Source organism: Chiroxiphia lanceolata, chromosome 12, assembly GCF_009829145.1.
Source record: "Chiroxiphia lanceolata isolate bChiLan1 chromosome 12, bChiLan1.pri, whole genome shotgun sequence".
NCBI lineage: Eukaryota > Metazoa > Chordata > Aves > Passeriformes > Pipridae > Chiroxiphia > Chiroxiphia lanceolata.
The window spans coordinates 17373963-17396068 of record NC_045648.1 but is presented as its reverse complement, the minus strand read 5'-3'; the positions used below and the strand labels follow the sequence as shown (position 1 = coordinate 17396068).

At 53.0% G+C, this 22106-nt stretch overlaps 3 protein-coding genes across 5 annotated transcripts; 2 read left to right on the top strand and 1 right to left on the bottom strand.

The window, feature by feature from the left end:
• Positions 1-444: 444 nt before the first annotated feature.
• On the top strand, positions 445-3821 carry FAM219B (family with sequence similarity 219 member B). 2 transcript variants are annotated; one of them, XM_032699898.1, is made up of 6 exons: positions 445-538; positions 1595-1697; positions 1965-2049; positions 2393-2470; positions 2842-2890; positions 3042-3821. In XM_032699898.1, exons 1-6 carry the CDS (start codon positions 455-457, stop codon positions 3195-3197), a joined length of 555 nt encoding a protein of 184 aa, XP_032555789.1. In that variant the 5' UTR covers positions 445-454; the 3' UTR covers positions 3198-3821. The 2 variants fall into 2 exon arrangements, with proteins under 2 accessions (XP_032555789.1, XP_032555788.1); XM_032699897.1 differs by having other exon boundaries at positions 3039-3821.
• Positions 3822-4063: 242 nt separating this feature from the next.
• On the bottom strand, positions 4064-7630 carry MPI (mannose phosphate isomerase). 2 transcript variants are annotated; one of them, XM_032699895.1, is made up of 8 exons: positions 7526-7630; positions 6843-6970; positions 6343-6543; positions 6121-6262; positions 5586-5768; positions 5302-5475; positions 4987-5195; positions 4064-4627 (listed from the first exon to the last, which is right to left on the bottom strand). In XM_032699895.1, the coding sequence occupies exons 3-8, from the start codon at positions 6535-6537 to the stop codon at positions 4409-4411; spliced, it is 1122 nt and encodes a 373-aa protein (XP_032555786.1). In that variant the 5' UTR covers positions 6538-6543; positions 6843-6970; positions 7526-7630; the 3' UTR covers positions 4064-4408. The 2 variants fall into 2 exon arrangements, with proteins under 2 accessions (XP_032555786.1, XP_032555785.1); XM_032699894.1 differs by lacking the exon at positions 7526-7630 and adding an exon at positions 7278-7383.
• On the top strand, positions 7422-20966 carry SCAMP2 (secretory carrier membrane protein 2). The gene is made up of 9 exons (XM_032699896.1): positions 7422-7561; positions 13540-13620; positions 14128-14217; positions 15094-15211; positions 15951-16079; positions 16495-16654; positions 17187-17288; positions 19387-19504; positions 20557-20966. Exons 1-9 carry the CDS (start codon positions 7505-7507, stop codon positions 20701-20703), a joined length of 1002 nt encoding a protein of 333 aa, XP_032555787.1. The 5' UTR covers positions 7422-7504; the 3' UTR covers positions 20704-20966.
• The last annotated feature ends 1140 nt before the right edge of the window (positions 20967-22106 follow it).

Genomic DNA, 22106 nt, shown 5'->3' with positions numbered 1-22106 from the left:
GCTCTCCCAGCCCTCGAGGAATTTCCCTGGGGTGATGTCCAAAGCCTCAGAGTTGAGCGGGAGGCTCCTGTTTGCAAGGGATGTGCCCTCACTGGGGGGGATCTGTTCTGGGACAGAAGGTGCTTCTGTTTTCCGCCTCGGTTCTGGTACAGGCAGGGGGCTGATGGGGGGACCAGAGGAGGGCGGGGAATTCGGGGCTGGGAGAGAATGGAAATTTCGTACTATTTTCACGGTAGAAAAGGGGAGTGTTCCGGGAAGGCAGGGTTTGGTGTGCTGCCATTGCGCTGTGCGGGGCAGGACACCGCGCTGCCCGTCCCGCGCTCCGTCCCGTCCCGCTCCCACCACGCATGCGCACCAGAGGGGGCGCGCCCCCTGCCCGCCTCTCATTGGCTGAGTCCCGGCAGCCCCGCGCTGCCATTGGCTGGCGGCCCGAGGGGCGGGGCCACAGGCGGCCATGGCGACGGGCGGCGGCGGAGCCGGGACTGGCCCCGCTCCCGGTCCCGCTGCGGGCGGAGCGGGCGGGCGGAGGGGCCCGGCGGTACGGGCGGGGTACGGGGGTGCTGGTGATGTGGGGTGTGGGGCTGGGAGTGAGCGTGAGGCGGTGTAGGGTGTATGTATGGCGGGTTTCGGTGGTATAGGGCTGGGGTATGTCTGTGGGGTAGTGTGGGGTATGTGCATCATGTGGGGCTGGGGAGTGGGCATGGGATCGTATGGGGTATGTGCATGGGAGGTACGGGGCAGTACCTGGGAGTGGTATAGGGCTGGTATGTGTGTGGGGGGCAGTATGGGGTATGGGCATGGTGGGTATGGGGCTGGAGTATCTCTATAGGGGAATACGGGGTGGGGCTTATACACAGAGGGGCAATATGGGAGTAGAGGGGGTATATGCACGGAGGCACAGTGCAAGGACGGTGTATCAGCACCCCTCTAGGGAGAGGTATGGCACAATCAGAGGGATTTGGGGGTCTGCTGCCTGCCTGGTTATTACCACGATAAAGCTCTGCCCCGCTAATTCCATCTTAAGACACTGAGGCTAATCCTGACTGTGCTCTCCAATCACCAGCCCAAGTCTTCTGCCTTGTTCCTTTAATTTCCCATCCCTCCTGCACCAACTCTCCTCTGCCCTTTCCTGATTTTCCATCTATTTTCTTCATTACTTATTATATTTGTGGAGCTCTTTTCTTCCCCCTTGCCATTGGGAGTGCTGGCTCTCCTTGACAATACCTGGATAAAAGGGGAAGCTTGAAGGCTCCAACCCTGCAGAGAAATTAAAATAAACTATCCTTATATTTTTACTTGATGAACTTGCTCATTAAATCTCCTCCATCACGTGTTTTCCCAAGTATTTCTGGAGCTGGGCTTGCACAGGAGCTGCTGGTCACCACATGTGCTTTTAATTTAGCATCACCATTCCCAAGTAATCCCTTCATCTGCGACTAGATCTGCTTATTCCTTTTCCTCTCCCTGCTCCTGGTCTGGGAGCTGACCTTGAGCTCCCAGGAATGAATGGATGCTCTGAGATGACTCTCTGTTACTTTATCCCCGTGGAGAGATGCTGAGTGTGCTTCTTTCCCTCTTTTTTTTTTTTTTTTAGCTGGTTTGGGCTGAAAACAAGAGGCTGAACAAGGGGACGGATACGGTGGAGAAAAGGGGACCATACATCATGAGCAAACCTCCCTCCATTCAGGCCAAGCTGAGTAAATGATGCTTGGTGGACTCTGCTGGGATTTCGGGAGTTATTTCCACCTCTCTGCCAGGGCGGGAGTTACCCACAGCTTTTTTATTCCTTGGTGGGATAAAACCTTTATAAAAAAAACCCCCAAAACATTAAAAATCCCATAGTGATGCCTGTGGAAAGCACTGCATTGCCCCCATGCTCACCTGCAACACCCCCACCACCCAAAAAACAGATCTTGGGGGAACACATGGGAATTTTTATCTCTGTCCCTGTGCTTGGCTTTCAGAGAGGCAGCGTGAGCTGGTGAAGGCAGCTCTGCGAAGGCAGGGGCTGCTGGGGGGACCCACCACCCCGAAATCGGCACCTAAAAGGTCTGATCCCCTTTTTCTGTTCCCAAAAGGTATTTTTCGCTTTCCTTGGGGAGGCTGAGAAATTCAGAGGATTATAAATAGGAGTTTGGGACCTTATTCTGATGGCTCTGTTTGGCCAGGAACATCCGGTATAATAAAATATAGGGCTTTTCTCTTTTATTTGAGGGATGATTTGGTGTTGTAGATTTATTTGGGTATCCTAGGGCTTAGCTGGTGGTGGCCCTGGATAGCTCCTGGCTGGGAAGGAGCAGGATTCCTGCCCTGGCTCCTCAGTCCATCAGCTCCATGGATGTGCTTCCATGTAAAACATCTGTCCTGGTCTCACTCGGCTGCTTTCTGGCAGGTTGGTGAAGTTTAACAAGGGCTACACTGCACTCAACCAGACAGCTGATGAGAACCTGGTCTCCCTTGACTCAGACAGGTGAATATTCCAAGATTTTTGGGTGATTATCCCAGGATTTTTGGTGGAGGGTGCTCAGAGCTGGCTTTACTTTGGGGATTGATTTTCCTTGTCACTTTTAGAGCACTGAGCAGCTCTGAGCAGTGAAATGGAGATGAGCTCAGTTGGTTTAGAGCACGGTGCTAATAAACACCAAGGTTGTGGGTTTGATCCCTGCATGGGCCATTCACCTAAGAGTTATTGATGATCCTTGTGGGCCCCTTCCAACACAGAATATTCTGTGAAATTTCTGTGACATGCTCCTGTTGTCCCAAATTTAACAAATCCCTTGCAGTTACGCAGGGCTTATTTCCAAGGTTATTTCCTGGCCAGCTGTTTCCTTTTTCTCTTAGTGACGGGGAGCTGGGATCCAGATGTTCCTCAGGATACTCCTCTGCCGAGGCAAGTGCAGGTGTTTGACCGTGTAGCCCCCGTGTGCTCCCCTGTCCCCCTCACAACCTGAGATTCTGGAGAGGGGCTGGAAGCATAACCCCACGGGGTGTAGATGCACGTGTCCCATCCTACAGAGCTCCACTTTGTCCTCCCACAGCAGGTGAACCAGGACCTGAGCCGGCAGCTGCTGCAGGATGGGTACCACCTCGACGAGGTCCCCGATGATGAAGACCTGGATCTCATCCCCCCAAAACCAGTTGCCTCCTCTTCTTGCCCCTGTTGTTTCGGAGAAAATCTCTCCTGTGTGATCCAATAGCTGCACAAGAACAGGTCAAAATCCAGCACTTTCTTTGTCCCATGGGATGGCTGTTGCTGTCGGTGTCCCATGCTGGGATAGTGACACAATGACTGAACAAGTCTGCTTATGGCAGAGACCAACTGACCCCACAGGACTTTTCTTTACACTCAGCAATATCAGGGAGAGGTGGCATGGTGACATTTTGGTGGTCTGGATGGGACCTCTAACCTACCTGCTGGGGTGGGAAAGAAGAGGCAGAGCCTGGCACCTCCGTGGAGGTGTAAAGGGAAGGAGTTAGGAGGTGCTGGGTTTGGAGCTAATGGCTTGTTCCTGTTCTCCCCAGTGCTGCTTTGATGCAGCTGTGGGACTGCCCAGACCCCCCATACCAGCTCCACACAGGGTTTGGATGTGGGGGGCTGGGGACTCTGCTGCAAACCTTAAAAGCTGCCTTAAACCATGGTCCTGCTCTACAACCTAGAGGACAATCAGCTGCTTCAATACAGAAACCTTATTTAAATATTTCATGTCTAGAGACCTGAACTGTTGGGGTTTTTTGTTTGTTTGTTTGTTTTGTTTGCTTTTGGGGTTTTGCTTTTCTACTTTACTTGTTAAAGGGAGCACTCAATAAACTGAATCTCATTACTTGGAAGGTGTTGGTGCCCTGCTCCTCCCAGCAGCCTTGCTCCAGAGGGCTTCTTCCCTGACTGGTGGGATTTCAGAGCGATCTGTTTTCCCTCATCACATTTTACTCATTTCCTGTTCCCCTGAGGAGCGAGGGGGGGTAACAACCAGTGGTGGGAGAGTTACAGCTGGAGCTGCTCCCAGCATTTCCTCCAGTCCCCCACCCCAATCCTCCTCCTGCTCCTTGCACCACGCTGCCCTGTGCTGAGGACAAAGTCACCTCTTTATTCACGGCATCGGAAGCTTTCCCGCTCCATAAACCTGCCAAGCAACCCCCTTTTACAGCCAGGGAAGGGGCAACACTGGCTGCCATCAGCCAGGCTTAGAAGAGCCTGCCAGAAGCTGCAGAAAGCCTCAGCCTGCTGTGCTCTGTGCCACATCCAAGGAGTCAATCTATAGAATTGCTCTTTCTATACATCAGGGCTGGGTTTGGGATTTAATAGGTGGAGGGAAAACTTCCAAGCGAGATGACTTTGCCGACACCAGTTTCTATCTACTCAAACGTGGAGTGATGGGGAGGAAGTGTTCCAGGAGGAGACAGAAGTGTCTCAGAGGAGGCAGCAGGCTCGGAAGAGCAGCATCCCATCCGGCGAGGAGAGGTGGAGGGAGATGCTCTCGTTAGCCGAGATGAAGAGCACGGAGCCACGACACAGAGACATCTCGGAGGCTGCGGCTGTGGAGGTGCCCACAGCTGTCCCCTGGATCACCAGCAAGATGCTGGCAGAGTCTATGGCAGAGATGAGGTACAGCTTGATGGAGGCAGGGATCTGCAAAGGAAAATGTCACTGTGGCTGGAGTCTCCCCCAGCTTTCCTCCTCTACAGAGAGCTGGGACGGGGTTATCTCCATTCCCACCCCTTTGCTGCACCTGCAGCAGCCCAAGCCCAGGGGCCTCAGCTTGTCTGAGACCTGTTCCTGGTTCTCCCTCTGCCCAGAGCTGCTAGAGAAGGTGAATGAGCTTCAGGCAGAGGGAACAGGGGAGGGATAAAGAGACAAACATCACATCCCCAAGCATCCCTCCCCCCTCCCTGGGGCACTAACTACAAAGGTGAGTGAAGCCGAGCCAGCACTGGGTCGTCTTACCTGGAGCCCAGCTGAGATGTGTCCCCCAACCCGTCACCGCTCACCTCTATCCTCATGATGGCAAAGTCTGGCACGGGCGGATCATAGACATAGACGTTGGGATCGAGCTGGCTCTGCACAGCTGGGAAGATCTTGGAGCTGCTGGGTGCCGGCGTGTAGTTGAGCATCTCACACAAGGTGAGCACATCGATGAATTTGGGGGTGAGCCCGGCACGCACCGTGTTATCTGAGCATGCCATGCACTCCACGCAGTCTGCAGGGATGAGGCAGTGCTGTCAGCCCACCCCAGCCCTTCCAGATGTCCCCCGTGGCCAGTCCTTGTGGGATGGTGGGTTAGGAGAGCCCCCCATGACACTCACCTCCACGCAGGTAGGCATGGGGCTCATTGGCTCCAAGGAACATGGCCTCCCCTGGCTCCAGCTTTACCAGGTTCAGGAAATAAATGGTGAAGCAGCCAATGTCTCCTGGGTACTGGGAGTGCAGCCGCAGCAGCAGTTCCCCGTTGCTCCCTGACGTGTCCTTCCCTTCCTCTGCTGCGTGAGAAGAGACCAGGCACAACATAGGAAGGGAGCCAGGGGGTGCCCTGGCCCCTCCCCTACCCGCAGCGCCCCAAATTGTTTTGGGGGCCACAGCAAGGACCTACCTTCCTGAGAGATCCTCTTCACCAGCATGTTCAGCTGGTCAACAAAGAACTTCTTCTCGCTCTTCATGAGGCGGGTGAAGCACACACGGAGAGCGGCCGAGACACCTCGGGGGTCGTCGCTCCCGCTGCGCTCCAGCTGCTCCACTGCCACCTCCCCGATCAGCGCCCGCAGCTCGGGGACGTCTACGAGGGGCCAGCCCCAGTCAGAATCAGCACCCCCATGCCAGAGGAGCATGGCCCCCATCCCTGCCCCAAACCCCATCCCAGGGGAGCAGTGACCTCACCCTGAACTCCATCTTAAGGGAGCACAACCCTCGTCCCCACGCCAAACTGCATCCCAAGGGAGCACGGCCCCCGTCCTCACCCCGAGCCCCATCCCAAGGGAGTATGGCCACCATTCCCACCTTGAACCCAATCCTCATTCCAAACCCCATCCCAAGGGATCCTATCCCTCATCCCCACCCCAAACCCCATTGCAAGGGAGCACGGCTCCCATCCCCACCCTGGGGTCTGGCTATGCACCCTTCATCCTTACTCTGGAGGAAGGAGACAATCTCCTCCACGGGCCGGAAGCCACACAAGCCCTCGAAGGGGGTGAGGGCGATGGCCATTTCAGGCTTGTGGTTGGCATCGGGATAGTGCTCAGGAAACTGGGCGTGCAGCTTCGCTGCCAGCTCCTGGAGAGGGGGAGAGAAGCTGGGTGACATCCCCAGGGACACAGGGTCCCGCTGGGCTGCCCATCCGGGGCTCTCCCTACCTTGTTGGGGTGTGCCTGGACAGAGAGGGCAGTATCGACCGAGAGCACCTTGAAGAGGAAGGGCAGCTGTCCCTGGAAGGTGTCCTTCACCTTTGTCCCCAGGCAGGCGGGGTTGTCGGCAATCCACTGGCCTAGGGTTTTTTGGGGGATGCGGTTATCCCGGATGATGGCATCGCCCCGGGGATGTGCGCCCATCCAGAGCTGTGAGACACAGACAGACTGATGGAACCCTGAGCTGGGCAGCCAGCACGGATGATTTGGGCTTTTTTAGAGGCTGCTTGGCCCCACAGGTGATCCATGCAGCCAAGGCAGCTCCCTCGGAGGCTGAATCGCGCCAGGCTTCTCCTCTTCAACCCGGGCAGCCCCGAGAGGGACAACGGGGGGGGGCGGGTCAGGATCCCATTCCGATGGGATACAGGATGGTGAGAGCCACAGCCGGGTGGGCGGGACATAGGGGTGTGACAGACACACGAACGGCACGGACACACAGACGCACTCACCTCTGCGTAGGGCCGGTCAGGCTGGATCTGGACTAGGGGGTCACCACTGCTCAGCAGCTTGGCTACCTCGCTCTCCAGGCCCACTTTCCCCCAGGAATAGTTCTGCACCGCGCAGGAGAGGGGGAACACTACGGCAGAGTAGTAAAATGTTAGCGGGGAACAGAAAAAAACCCCAAAGCCCTTCCAGACACCGCCAAAGCCCCCAGTGCAGGGTGAGAGGGCATCAGGGAGATAGGGGACCAAGGGCTTGGGAGAGTAGAGTGTATGAGGGGGGCGATTTTCAACCATCATACGGCGATTTCGGCACGCTCGGGCTGCGGGCAGGGGTCACGGTTCCTCCGCCCCATCGTCCTGGGGGTATTCCTGGGAGTATTCCTGGGGGTGGTCCCTGTCCGCATCCCCACCCCGGACGGGGGGTGCCCCTGCCCCGCTCACCCCGGATCTCCGCCATGGTTCGGTCCGACAGGTCTGTTCCCCTCTTGCCCCCCCCCTCCTTCCCCCCCGGCGACTATAAGCGCCGCTCTGACGTCACGCGGCCCCGCCCATAGGGTTAACACCGCGCGAGGTACATGCGCCGCTGTGACGTCACGCGGCTCCCCGGTCACGCGGGTGCCCCGGAAGCGCCAGGAGCGGCGGCGGCGGGAGCGGAGCGGACCGCGCCTATGTCGGGCTTCGACACCAACCCGTTCGCCGACCCGGTGGACATCAACCCCTTCCAGGTGGGCGCGAGGCGCGGGCGGACCCCCCTCACTCGGCCCGGCCCGGGACCCCCCCCCGGCCCCCGCCCGCCGCCGCCGGGACGTGGCACTGACTGAAGCGTCGCTGGCCAATGGCGGTGCCGCTTCTCCGCGGCGTAGCCAATCAGAGAGAGGGGGCGGGGTCCTGGGGCGGTCTGGGCGCAGCCGCCGACCCACCTCCGGCCGGGCCGGGGGTCCCGTTCCCCTCCCTGATCCCCCCGATGCAGCCACAGGTCCCGATCCCCCTCCCTACATCCTCCTCTGGCCGGGGGATCTCCCTTCCCCATGCCCCCCTCCAGCCGGGACAGGGGGCCCGAGCCCCTCTTCCGGCCAGTACAAGGGGTCCCGCTCCCCCTCGCTGTGCCCCCTCTGCGGGCGGGGCTGGGAGTCCTGCTCCCCGTCGCCGTGTCCCCCGCACAGCCATGGCTGGGGTCCCACAGCCCCTCCCCAGTCCCCTGCAGGTCAGGCAGGAGCGCTGTGACCCACCCGGGGTCCCCCCGGCTCTGCGCACCGCCCCTGGGATCCTTCCTGCTGCCCCTGGGATCCTTCCTACTGCCTCTGGGATCCTTCCTACTGCCCCTGGGATCCTTCCTACTGCCTCTGGGATCCTTCCTACTGCCCCTGGGATCCTTCCTACTGCCTCTGGGATCCTTCCTACTGCCCCTGGGATCCTTCCTACTGCCTCTTGGATCCTTCCTACTGCCCCTGGGATCCTTCCTACTGCCCCTGGGATCCTTCCTACTGCCCCTGGGATCCTTCCTACTGCCCCTGGGATCCTTCCTACTGCCCCTGGGATCCTTCCTACTGCCTCTGGGATCCTTCCTGCTGCCCCTGGGATCCTTCCTGCTGCCCCTGGGATCCTTCCTACTGCCTCTGGGATCCTTCCTGCTGCCCCTGGGATCCTTCCTACTGCCTCTGGGATCCTTCCTGCTGCCTCTGGGATCCTTCCTGCTGCCCCTGGGATCCTTCCTGCTGCCCCTGGGATCCTTCCTGCTGCCCCTGGGATCCTTCCTACTGCCTCTGGGATCCTTCCTACTGCCTCTGGGATCCTTCCTACTGCCGCTGGGATCCTTCCTACTGCCGCTGGGATCCTTCCTACTGCCTCTGGGATCCTTCCTACTGCCCCTGGGATCCTTCCTACTGCCGCTGGGATCCTTCCTACTGCCTCTCGGATCCTTCCTACTGCCGCTGGGATCCTTCCTACTGCCTCTCGGATCCTTCCTACTGCCCCTGGGATCCTTCCTACTGCCCCTGGGATCCTTCCTACTGCCCCTGGGATCCTTCCTACTGCCCCTGGGATCCTTCCTACTGCCTCTGGGATCCTTCCTACCGCCACTTCCTCAACCCCCGTCTCTCCCCCGGACCAGGCTGCTCGTCTCCTCAAGGAGGAGTCTCCTACCGCCCTGTGCTGCCAGACCCGCTCACCTCCCACCCCCCTCAGGTTGTGGGGAGGGGGTTTGCTGCCTCTCAGGATGCCAAAACAGCCGTGAATGCCTAATTTGTGGGCTTATTAAAAATAATCAGTTGCTGAACCTCTCTTGGGTGTGCTGCCTGGTGGTCTACCTGTCTGCTGGGTTCTTCTGGGTCTATTTTTAAGGTGCTTCAGCTCTAAACAGCGAGTCCCTAAGGCATCGTTTGGCTGAGGTTTTCAGGGCCCAAAGCAGGGGATTTCTGTTGAGGTCAGTGAGAACTTGGTCTGTGTTCACTGAGTTTCTCCTCTCTGAGTTAACCTCCATGCTCTGAAAATGGGTCATTTATGCAGGGAGTTGGCCTGGAATGGCCTGCGGGACATGGAGCCTGTGCAGGGGTGTGTGAAAATCAGTGTCTGGCCTTTGGCTCCTGTCTGTGAGCTTAACCTCACCTTTACTGCTTGGTTGAGATGTGATCCGCAGGAAGGAATGATTCCTGACCCCGGATTTCAGGGCCAAGCCAAATGGAAACTGTTTGTTCAGGAGGCTGAGTGCTTTGAGGAATCAGAGTGAAGAAATCCCTTTCTTCCTCACTTTCATTTTAACACGCTTTTGTGAGTCTCGTGAATGGGAAGGGTTGGGATAACCGTGTTCCTGTGATATTCCTTCCATGGGGTGGAATATATCGCTGTTCATGTCAGGATTTGTTGTTTTTGCATATTGAGGAAGTCAATATTCACAGAATCACAGAATGTTTTGGGTTGGAAGGGACCTTAAAGCTCATCTCGTTCCAACCCCCACCATGGGCAGGGACACCTTCCACTATCCCAGGTTGATCCAAGCCCAGTCCAGGCTGGCCTTGGACGCTTCCAGGGATGGGACAGCCACAGCTTCTCTGGGCAACCTCATCACCCTCACAGGGAAGAATGTCTTAATATCAAATCTAATCCCACTCTCTGTCAGTTTGAAGCTATTCCCACTTGCCCTGTCACTCCATGCCATTGTGAAAAGTCCCTCTCCAGCTTTCTTGTCAGCTCACTTCAGGTCCCCTTCACCTGCTTTGTGTACATTAAAGCTGTCCTAATCTTGAACTGAACAGGGCTGTGCTCACACTTTATTCACTGTTCAAACAAAAAAGGTTAGATGTGATTTCCAGCAGGTAATTCCCGTGTCAGGCCCACTTCTTAATGGGAAATAATACCATGGATGCCCCTGTCTGACGGCTCTTTGCAGCTCATCTGGTCTTTGTGGCAGGTTCTATATCCTCCTTTCAGGACTTTTTATAAAGAAAAATTCCCTAGTCCTCAGCAGCTGGTTGCGAGGAATCTCCAACTGCTGCTTCCTGGAGCCTCGAAGCCTTGTCACTCTGATTTGAAATGAAGTCTCAGGATGTGGGACAGCCCATTCCAGGTCGGGGCTTGGATCCAGGTGTTGGCTCAGTGCTGGGGAAACAGTTGCCCATTGACATCCCCTTCCAAACACACTGGAATGACTAGAAGCATCTGCACCCTCCCAGTCCTATCACACTGGTGGGTCTCTCTTGTCACAGCACCAGGGTTCTCTTTCCTTGCTGGGGATCCCAGTGTAATGCTTCATACTCTTCAAATACTGACATGATGAGGATCTTTGCCTTTTAAGAGTTTGTTCACAGTGTTTGTTAAACTTGGTATAAAATAGGCTGCTTTGGTCCTGTTAAAAATACCTCTGGCTTTTCTGTTACTTATTGCAACTGGTTAATGAGAGATGATTAACTGCCTTGGTTTATCCAGTAACCTGCTAGAAGTGGCAGCTGTCTCCAAAACTTTGGTCCAAGCTTCAGGCAGAGCTGGAAATCCCCATTCTTTTTAGAGATATCAATAATAAAATCCTTGGGGTTTCTCTCAGTGCATCTTCCAGGCAGTGGCAGCACTCTGAGTCTGCAGGACTGGTGATATTTGGGGCAATACTGTGATATTTAGACAACCGTGTAAAGTTCCAGGTGATTCTCAGCTGAGTTCTTTTGCCTTGATCTCGTCAAAAGAGTCATCTCATTTTGTTTCTTTAATCTGTGGGGAAAAAAAAGAAATGAAAGAATAGAATTTCCTGCACAAACCTGTTGTATCAAAACATTTTAGCAGCTGGCACAGCACGACAGCAACTCGTATTTGTGTTAAGCTGCGTTTGAAAATTATTTTAATCTTTGTGTCAGTGTAGTTTGGTCCAAACAAAAATTTACTCTGCACTTGGGTATTTGAAGCCGTGAAAAAATGATGTCACACGTCCCTGGTGCTTGAAGAAGTGGTGGTTGGAAGGGCAACAAATGGGATCTGCTCGCTGGCATCCTGCAGATCAAGCCAATCACTGATTTGTGAACGTGAGGTTTGTGGCTGAATTGTGGCTTGGAGTGGTTCTGTGGCTGAATTAAGACCCTGTTTCCTGATCCTTTCCGAGGATCAGGCCTGTGCTTGTTTCAAGAGGGTCAGCTGCCTTTTGCTGCGCAGCTTACAAGAAAATAATTGTAAGACATGAAGTTTGTGGGCAGCGTCTCGTTCGTCTCTGCGTTCCTGGTGCTTACTCATCCTTCACGCTGCCTGGTCTGAGCTCGTGGAAGCTGCTGTCTGTGTGTCACCCTCTGTTTTCCTTCCTGCCCTATCCAGGGCACAGAGGCACGTGACCAAAAACTTCAGCTTTGTTGCGAATTCCCTGCTCTTTGGGTTTCTATTTTAGACACACTCAAACAATGGCAGGCTGTGCCTTGGCCTTACCACCTAATTAAGTGATTTTTTTGAAAGCTGTGCAGTAGGATGAGAGCTTGTCTGCCTTTGAAATCAAACTGTTGTGCAGCTGAGAGCAGAGAAGCAGGGGTGCTGCTCTCCTGCCCTTGATGAGCCTCCAGCTTTCTTTTGGAATGGAGATGAGCCAAGGGGAGAAGAGTGTGTGTTTTACTGTGGTATTGTAGCATTTCTCCTTATTTCCGAGCGCTTTCAACCCAGCCTGACCATTCAGGCTCTTCAGAGGGTTATGCAGCCTTCACTTTCTGTTCCCCACGCCTTTAAGGGAGTTTCTCTTCCTCATGTAGTTTTTTACTGGACTTTAGTGCGACTGGGGCCTCATCTGCTTGGGATTAAAGGGTTTGTGCTGGTGTGCAGCAGCTATTGTGCATTAAGTGACGTGTAAACTTGTGCTGACAGCCCGTGTCTGTGCAAAACTGGTGAAGCTGAAGCTTCCAGAGGAGTCAGTAGTGAAAAAAAGGCACAAGTTTTATTTCCAGCATGGCAGTTCTGCCGGTGCTTCCTATTTTTTTACAACCCTTTCTTGCTGGTGAGTTGTGCTTCGTGGAGCAGCATTCAGATCCTCCTCATCTGCGGTCCCTCAGCCAGGGTGATTCATAAACTAGTGCAACCTGTTGGTAGGGAGTGCCTGCTGTCGAGGAGGAGTTACTCATTAACTGCTCTGTGTGTATCCTGCTCGGCAGAAGGCTGCGCTAAAACCCCGGGAATGGCTCCAGAGGGATTTTCCTGCAGCCTGCACCTCTCACTCTCACCTCGGCGCAGCCTCAGTGGCTTCTTGCCCCATTAAGCACCAAATTAGAATGACCGATCTGGACACACGAGTTGCTGAGGGAAGGATACAAAGCCACTTTTTAATTTTTTGACCCACACCCAGCTCTTGGGTTGCCAGGCAGGGGGATTTCCGAGTTTTAAAAAGGACCTTGTTTCTGTAGTAACTGGGGAGAGGAGCACTCCAGAGGTCAGCAGTGGCTGTCAAAGAGGAATCTCTGTTTGGAATGTAGTGTGTAGAAAAGAGGAGATAAAAATAGCTGCACGCATTGCAGGTGAGGGGAGAAAGTTGTTCTCAGATGTGCAGAGAGGCTGTTTTTAAATATCAGGGGATTTGATGGAGGCAAGTGGGAGATGCTGTGAGTAAAAGTGAACACAGATGTTATGCCAGCAGCATTAAAACCTCCTAAAATAATTGGTGTTACATCTCTAGCTTGATTTTCCTGGGAGTTTTTCCTTTTCAGAGCAATCATTGGCATTTGAGGTTGCTGACATCTCTCAGCCAGGACCAGTTGTATCTAGAAACTCATTTTGTGTAGCTCTGCTGTACTTTGTGGCTCTGTGCTTGCTTTATGAGGTGCAGGTGAGGTTTGAGAAGTGGTCCTGGATGTCCAGCAGCATTCTGACCATGGATAAATGAATGCAGATCCCTGGAAATTAGAAATAACTTTCTGTAGGTAAGCGGTAGTAACCTGCACAAAGGGTTCCTGTACCAGAAGCATGTTGTAGTTGTTCTTGGCTGAACAGGAGTTTATTTCTGCTCACAAATCTTGCCTTGCTGATAGTCATCTCCTTGGATATTTAAATTCCATGCCTGCCAAGGCCATCCACCTGTGGCAAGCCTGTGTTTCACCCCATCCAGTTCCCAGCCAGTGAGCGGATGGAAGAACGGCAGCGTGGGTAACATGGACTCGATGATCTTAAAGGCCTTTTCCAACCCGAACAGTTTGATGATATAAGTGATGTTGCCCTATGTCTGATGCTGATTGATCCTTGTGCTCTCTCCTTTCAGGATCCCTCAGTGACACAGCTCACAAACGCCAGCCAAAGTGGCTTGGATGAATTCAACCCCTTCTCCGAGAGCTCCCAGCTGGTACGTGCCACGTGTCTGTGCTCTGTGTGTCTTGTGGTGGTTTTAGTGGTGTAGAAGGTCCCTTGGTAGGTGCAGTTTAAGAAAAGAGGAATTCACAGCTGATTTCCTCATGGAATGTAGCTCATGGCGTGTGTGGCAAGCTGCAAGCAACTGTTCCTGCACTGGACCACTAAAAAACTCCCAGCTGGAGCTCTCCACTCACGTGGAACAGCTTCTCTCCAGCTGGCTGCTGACTCACAGGGAAGCCATATGAAGTGTGAAGGGGAAGATGGTTTGTGGCAGGGCACATCAGGATGTATTTGGTTCCTGGGCTGGGAACTGACCTGCCATGGCAATACCACTGATGGATCGCCGGGAGAGCTGCATTCTTATTCCCTGGCTGCTGCCATGAGCTAGATGGGCGAAGGAGAAGGGGAAACCGAGATTTAAATTGGTTTAAATGGATCAAAATCCCCTTTTGTTTCTCCTGCAGTGTTTTTACCTTGTTGCTTGTTGATTTCTGTGCAGACAAATGCAGCCCGGACGACGCCGGCCGTGCAGCCCTCGGGCCACTCGCAGCCGGCTGTTCTGCAGACGTCCGTGGAGCCCACGCCCCAGGTATGGCAGCTCCTCACCACTGCCTCCCCGGCCTCCAGGAGCTCCCAGAGGCCTCTGGGAATAGGAGGGGAATGGGATTCTCTGGGGCTGTGTGTGGGAAGCTGCAGGTGATCTTTTCGAGTTCCATTTGGGAAGCAGAGATTTATGGGGAATACACACACGCAGCTGTGTTATGCCTTTTTCCCTGTCCCTCTGGTGGCAGAGCTTGCTTTGCCTTGTGTCCTGTTGGCTCTGGCTTCCCTCTGGAAACCGTGGGATGTATCCTGCTAATGTTTTCAGCTTAGTTCTAGTGTCTGGTCAGACACACTCAGTGCCAGGAGCATAAATGCAAGTACCTGACTGCCAGGACCACCTCATCCAAAGAGCTGAGAGGCTGAGGCTGCTGGGAGAAAGGATCAGTTCCCAGAATACAAAACAAGTAGAAGAGATCCTTAAGAGGTGTGGTAGCCAGCTGTCTTGCCTTTCTTCTCCTAGCTGGGAAGGGAATTGTCCTGCTAAACCCAGGAGTCCTGCTCACTGCTCAGCTGTGAGGTGCTCGGAGCAGTGAAGTGAACTGTGAGGTAGATGAAGCTGTGAGAAAAGCACAGCTTCGGTGAAAGGGAAGGGCACAGGGGATGGAGAATGGAGTGTATGAACCTCCTGAGGGCTCTTCCAGCCCTGTTTCCCTGTAGGATAAGGATAGGGATAAGAGAGGGACATCCGGGTGGAGTTCTGCATCGATCTTGATTTTGTCTTACAGCAGGTAAGGCAGAAAGAGTTAAGATGTTCAAGATTGAGCTTTCATGTTGTCCTCTGCCCTGCTTCCCTTCCAGTTTGCTGGTGGTGCCATAAGTGCCTGGCTTAGGGCAGGACTAACCTCTTTCTCCCCTGCTTTAGGCCGTGGCTGCGGCAGCACAGGCCGGGCTGCTTCAGCAGCAGGCAGAGTTAGAGAGGAAGGCAGCTGAGCTGGAGAAGAAGGAAAGGGAACTGCAGAGCAACTCAGCCAGCATTAACCGTGAGTACTGCGTCCTGCCTGCTGTCACTGGGATGCCCAGGGAAGCCTGGATTCCTTGGTTTGTCAGGATTTCGGGAAAGCTCAGCCTGTCCAAGTGTACACAGCTCTTCTAGAAGCTTTTTTAGGCTTTCCTCTAGTCCTTTGCAGCTGTGGCAACCCTCCTGTGACTGTACCTGTCATCCTGTAGCCTCCAAGATGAGAAAGGAGTTCAGAGGCAGGGCCAGCTCTGGTGGGTCCCTGCCCTTGAGTGTGCTCTCAGCAGCTGCATTTCACCACAAAAAGTTCTCAAACACCGATTTTGTACCTGTGTCGGAGCTGTTGCCACATTAAGGCTTTTCACTGAGAGCAACAGAGGGTGTTTTTCACTCTTAAGGCTCTTTTAGGTGCAGTAAACCAATATTCCCCCCAAATCTTGGTTTTAAATGACTGAATCTGGACTTGCAGAGCTGAGTGATGATGCTTGTGATGGCCTTTTGGCCACTGCAGAGGAATTCTGCCTTCCCCAGAGGAAAACCCCCAATCTAGGTTGATCTGCCTCGCTCTGCCAGCAGTTTGTCACATTCCTGTTGTGCTGCCTGCTCAAACATAGGTTCTGACCAACCTCTGGGCTCTCCCAAGGTTTTAATATATGAATTAAGCAATATCTGAATGGCGACTTGGAAATTATGATGTGCGAATTAGTCTTTTAATTAAGAGAGAGAAGAGCAAGTGAAGAGCTGCTTCTTTCTTTCTTCCACAGCGAGGCAGAACAACTGGCCACCCCTTCCCAAGAAGTGTCCCATCAAGCCGTGTTTTTATCAGGATTTTTCTGCAGACATCCCAGCTGACTACCAGCGGATATGCAAGATGCTGTATTACTTGTGGATGTGTAAGTAATCGCTTGAACTGCAATAAAAAATCTTTCTAAGAAGATTCTGTATCAAAAACTGAGCTTTGTCACACAGTAAATCCTATCAGTGTTGTCTGCAAGGGTAAAGTCATGTTTCCCTCCTTTTTTTATGAAGGCAAATGTGAAGAACTCCAAGTTTATGCTTTGGGAGTAGCTTATTCATGACAGAATTTTAATTGTTTAATGGAGACTTGAACAACTATTTAAGATTTGGCCGTAAGCAGCAGGATCAGATGAGCTTTTAGGTTAAGCTGTGTTTTCCTCCCAAGGGAGGCAGTGAAATTAGATGGCCCGAACTCTCCTTAATTTCAGTGTGTTCAGTGAGAGATTAGGGATGCTGCGGGTTTCCCAAGAGCTTACTGATGTTTTTTTCTCTCTCTTCCACCCCAAACAGTGCATTCCATCACCCTGCTCCTAAACCTGCTCGCTTGTCTGGCGTGGTTCACAACTGATAATGACAGAGGCGTAGACTTCGGTCTCTCGATTCTTTGGTTAATTTTATTCACCCCTTGTGCCTTTCTCTGTTGGTACCGACCAATTTACAAGGCTTTCAGGCAAGTACTGGTTGTTTTTTTTTTTTTTTCTGTAAAGGGGATGTATCTTTTAGTGGGAGGAGCTTCGGGTTTATCTGTTTTCCCATCGTATTTTGCCTGCAGGATTTTTCCAGCTCTTTGCATCATTAGATGAATCAAACTCACTATGTTTCTAAGCATATTAGATCTATCTGATACAACTTAATTATGGTGATCCTTTTTCATCTTGAAATCCAAGCCTAGCTAGTCATCTGGGGTTTTTAGTTAATTTTTTTTATTCATTTTACTGATTTCTGAGACACTGTTTGGTACATTAATGTTGAGCACACTGCATGTATTAAGGGAGCTGCCTTCACTTTATCTTGCACTGGGCAGAGCATTGGATTTGCAGTGGACATATAAGTTGTATGGGTACCCAAATTCCTCCCCTAATCACCTCCTCTCAGCAGCTTTTCCCTGGAGAAAGGAGTTCACTGAAATTGTTCCCTTTCTCTTAGAGCAGGGAGTCTGTGCAGGGATCATGGGTTTCACTCCTGCTGCATCTCTCCCGCAGGTCTGACAGCTCCTTCAGCTTCTTCGTCTTCTTTTTTGTCTTCTTCTGCCAAATAGCAATCTACGTCATCCAGGCTGTTGGCATTCCTGGCTGGGGAGACAGGTAAGCTTGGTTTCACTGGCTGCTGTGTCCCAGCCTTGCACAGATCCTTTTTCTCACCAGGGCTGTGACTGTCAGGAGCTCTGGGGCTTGTTTCTGACAGCTGCCTGTTCTTTCTCCCGTGGTTTTCCTCTCTCAGCCCATGCACAGCTTTGGCAGGTCCCAGCTGGGCTGCCTCCCTGCTCTGCTCTTTCCATCCTAGTCACAGCAAAAGTGTATTCCTTTGCTGCTGCTGCCGTGGCCAGTGCTGAGGGCAGTGTGGGAATATTTAGCTACTGGGAAGAAATTCTTCCCTGTGGGGGTGGTGAGGCCCTGGCACCGGCTGTCCAGAAAAGCTGTGGCTGCACCATCCCTGGAAGTGTTGAAGGCCAGGTTCAGTGGGGCTTGGAGCAACCTGGGCTGGTGGAAGGTGTCCCTGCCCGTGGCAGGGTGGATGGAATGTGATGGGGTTTAAGGTCCCTTCCAAGCCAGACCATTCTGGGTTTCTGTGATAACTCTTCCATGCCCCTTCTGCTGCCTTCTCCCTAACTTAATACAGATCATATTTGCTCCTTCTTGATGCTGAGCCTATAGTGTTGACTGTGTCTGCCTTGTGTTAAACTGGAGCCTGCCCTGAGAGAGGTGGTGTGGGGCTGAGGCATCTCTGACCTGGAATCTGGGCACAGCTTAGCTTGATGCTGCTGCTACCAGCCTGACTCTGTCCCCAAACTCTTCCTGAATTTCTCTGGAACTTGTTACCAGTGGACAGTGCTTCAAAGAAACAAGTAGAGAGAGTTTTGCCCTCACCCTTTCTCAGTGACATTGTACAGAAGGGTGAACCCAGGCTTCTGGAGCAGGTCCAGCAGCCTCGTGTCAGCAGCTGTGCCCTGCAGGGAAAGCACAGCCTTTCCTTTCGCCTTGCTGCCTTGGCCACAGATCAGATTCTGGAGTTATGGAGAACAGGGAAAAGGTTAACAGCTCGTGGTTGTTCTGAGGGGAAGCCTTCAGGTGAGCAGTGAAGCTGCTGTCTATTTTTGCCCACTGCCTGCAGAAGGGCTTGTGGGCAGAGATGTCCTCGGCCTCCCTCCCCAGTGCCTGAGTCACAGGGGATGGGGAGGGGGCACTCTGGGTTTAGTCTGGCTGGGAGAGCCTGCCTGTAGCTTTCTGCTCCGTTTCCTCCCGCCAGACAGCTCGTATATTTTTGGCTGCAGTGCATGGTGTGCCTTTCTGCTTCCCTGTGACGAGTGAGAAGCTGTGCAGCACATCAGATGGGATGGTTTGGCTCACTTGATTCCCACTCTCCCAGTGGCTCATGGCATGTTTGGTTTAGCAGTTGGAAAGATTCCTTTCTCCAGCACCCAAGAGGGTTTTTTGAGTAAGGTGTCTTGGTATTTTCACCCACAGCCAAGCGCTGGTAATTCCCAGCATCCTCTTTGCCCCTTCCCTTCAACAACTCCCAATTTCCTCCTTTCTGTAGCTCTGACTTAGAATCATGGAATCACAGACTGGTTTGGGTTGGAAGGACCCTTAAAACCCATCTTATTCCACCCCCTGCCATGGGACACCTCCCACTATCCCAGTATGCTCCAAGCCCCATCCAACCTGGCCTTGCACACTTCCAGGGGTGGGGCAGCCACAGCTTCTCTGGGAAGTCTGTGCCAGGGCCTCACCAACTTCTTCCATTCCTTCCTCTTCATTCCCTTCCCAATGCTGACATCCTTGTCAGGGTGACACATACATCCAGGCTCCAGACCTGCCAGCTGATTTCCAGTTTAGCTGTTCCAGCCTATCTTTACCCACTTGGCTGAATTTTGAGAAGGTGCTTGTGGAAGTCACCGGTGGCGCCGAGGGTATTGATTTTCCTGCTTAAGCGAGGTGATCCAGGACTAGAATGTGGGTGGGATGAACACGATCCTTTTCTAAAAATAACAGTGGAAACTCTCCCCCAAAACGAGGGCCTGGATGAGCTCTGGGTTCCTGTTTTCACAGCCGTTTGGTTTTGTACTTCCCTTTAACTTTCCCCTAAAGCTCTTGTGCAACAGTGGGTGCCTCTTCCTCCACTGCTCCATCTCATCTTGTGCTGGAATGCTGTCCATGCTCACCCACTCTCCTCTCCCCGCAGCGGATGGATCGCGGCGCTGTCGGAGGTGCGCAGGAACCTGGCCGTGGCCATCATCATGATGGTGGTGGCAGCGTTCTTCACGCTGTGTGCTGTTCTCTCCCTCTTCCTCCTGAAGCAGGTGAGTGGCTTGGAGGCGAGGAGGTCAGGCTGCTCCCAGGATACCCTGGGTTTTCTGCCTCCTTTCACCTGTCTGGGAATGAAGATGGAATCGGGGCACTGGCATGTATAAAATACTTTATACAAAAGTATTTTTGCTTGTGCTTCCTGCATCGGTGCCAAATTTCTTGAACACTTGAGGTAGGAAAGTAGGCTCCCTTTAGGATCACAGAATCACTGAATGGTTTGAGTTGGAAGGGGCCTTAAAGCTCATCTTGTTCCACTCCCTTTCATGGGCAGGGATACCTTCCTCTAGACCAGGTTGCTCCAAGACCCATCCAACCTGGCCTTGAACACTTCCAGGGATGGGGCAGCCGCAGCTTCTCTGGACAACCTGTGCCAGAACCACACCACCCACACAGGAAAGAATTTCTTCCTATTATACAGTCTAAACCTGCTCTCAGTTTAAAACCATTCCCCCTTGTCCTGCCTGGACCTGGCTGAGCAGAGGTGGCCATAACTCTATTCAGTATCCAGGGCCTTAAAATCCCTGCTCACTGCTGTGAGGCTTTTCAAAGCCTGGTGGGATCCCAGTGAGTGCCTTCATGCTGGCTTCTAAACACAACCCTCCTTCCTTCTCCTGCCTGACCACACCAGGACTGGATTTCTGCAGGAACAGCAGAAATGGAGGTTTGGGGAAGGCAAGGACAGGCTGGACTGATCCTGTTTCTATTGCTGCTGCTTTTTTTCTCCTACGTTTGTCTGGAAGGAAATACCTGATGCTTGCTGGCATCTTCAGGTCCTGCCCTCCAGTAAATGCCAGGTTAAGTCTGTGCCATTACAGTGTGGGGAGCATAGTTTTGGGTCTGAAACCAGCAATTTTGCTGAGAACTCCATGTTTTACAGCAAATGAGGGTCTCCTGAAATCGGCAGCATCCCATGCTGGGAGCCTTGGAGCCCCTGGCTGTCAAGGGAGCTGGTTAGTAGCAGAGCTGAGGAAAAGCAAGGTGTATGCAGCAATTGCACAGCTACACGCTGACTTCATTAATTTTTTCCCTCTCCTTTTGCTCCCAGGTGCATTCCCTGTATCGGCGCACGGGAGCCAGTTTCCAAAGGGCCCAGGAAGAGTTTTCCCAAGGCATCCTCAGCAACAGGAGCTTCCAGAATGCAGCAGCTGGGGCAGCCTCCTCAGCTGCACAGAGTGCTTTCCGGGGAAACTAGCCCTTCCCAGCAAAACTAGCCCTTCCCGGGCTGCCTCCCCCTTGTTTTCTCTGCCCTTATCACTCCTTTCTTTTTTTTTTTTCCCTAAAAATGCACTTTTTGGGGGTACCATGTGAGCTCTGTGATGCCGACTCCTGATGAGAAGAGGTTTTTTTAGCTTCAGCTGAGCTACGGTTTTGATGATTAGTTTTCCCTGTCTTATTTTAGGGTGTGGGGAGATGGGGGAGACATTCTCTGAAGTAAATATATTTCTCTATCCAGGACCTACCAGGTGTTTGTCTCTTCCTCCCCTCGCTCTGTCTGTAGCAGGAAGACAAGGGGAAGCAGGTTTTTGGTTTTACTCTCTCTCTTCTCTTGGCCTTTGCTACGAAGAATTTGATTATCTGATGTTTTGGGGGGGTTTTGTAATGTGCATGTAGTTTGTCGTTAATTTTAAGAACAGAAACTGTACTTTTGGTTTATTACACTCACACGATGCTGCATTTTGACCTCGTTAACTGCTCGGCTTTCTGAGAGTTGGGATAACGTGGCATGAAGGAGAATCTGGGAGCAGTGAGGGGAGTGTGGAGGGATGTATTTCTCCTTGTCCCTCCGTGGCAGATCCACTGCTTCCACAAGGATCCTGCAGGCGACAGCTCTGGACACAGAGAGGAGGAGAAGGGATCAATGGGGGCTGAGTCTTCTCTGTGAAACCAGGGGAGGGAGGGGAAAAAGGGATTTTGGTTTGACTCCCAGCTCTAAGTTCAGAGCAGCAGGAGCTCTGAAGATACTGGTTCAGCCACCACACGGTGCCTGCAACGTCCTTCTCCAGCTAACCTTGAATTAATCTTTCTCCAGGGAAGACTCCTCCCTGCCTCCTTCCTCCCAAGTTTAATTTTTTTTCCAGCTGGGAAGGAACTGGTTTCATGTGTGTTCAGCTGCATCCCGAGATGGGATATCCCTTGGGACGCGGGTGAGGCACGGGAGTTGATGGCGGCAGATCCGCCCTGCTCCCTGCTTCAGCCCTGTGTCTTGGGTATCGAGGAGGGGTTTTAATGCAGATTTGGCTTTGTGATGCCCATTTCCCAGGATGGGGCTTGTGTTAGACCCCCATCCTTTGCTGGTGTGGGGCCGGAGGGGGCTGGAACCCAGAAATCAGCATTTTTACACCCTTTCCCTCCTGTATTATTATTTTTTTTTTCCCCGCGTCTGATCTTTTAATGTTTAAAAAATTATTAATAATAAAATGTATATGTGGTCCAGATACGATGCCCCTTCCTGCCGGCGGGCGGGGGTCGCGGCCTGGAGCGGAGCCGGGGCCGTGGCTGGATGGGGGTGCGGCCAAGGTGGGCGGGCACGGGGCAGGGGCGGGACAGTGGGTGACACTGTCGAGGGGGAACAGTGGGTGACACTGTCGGGGCGAG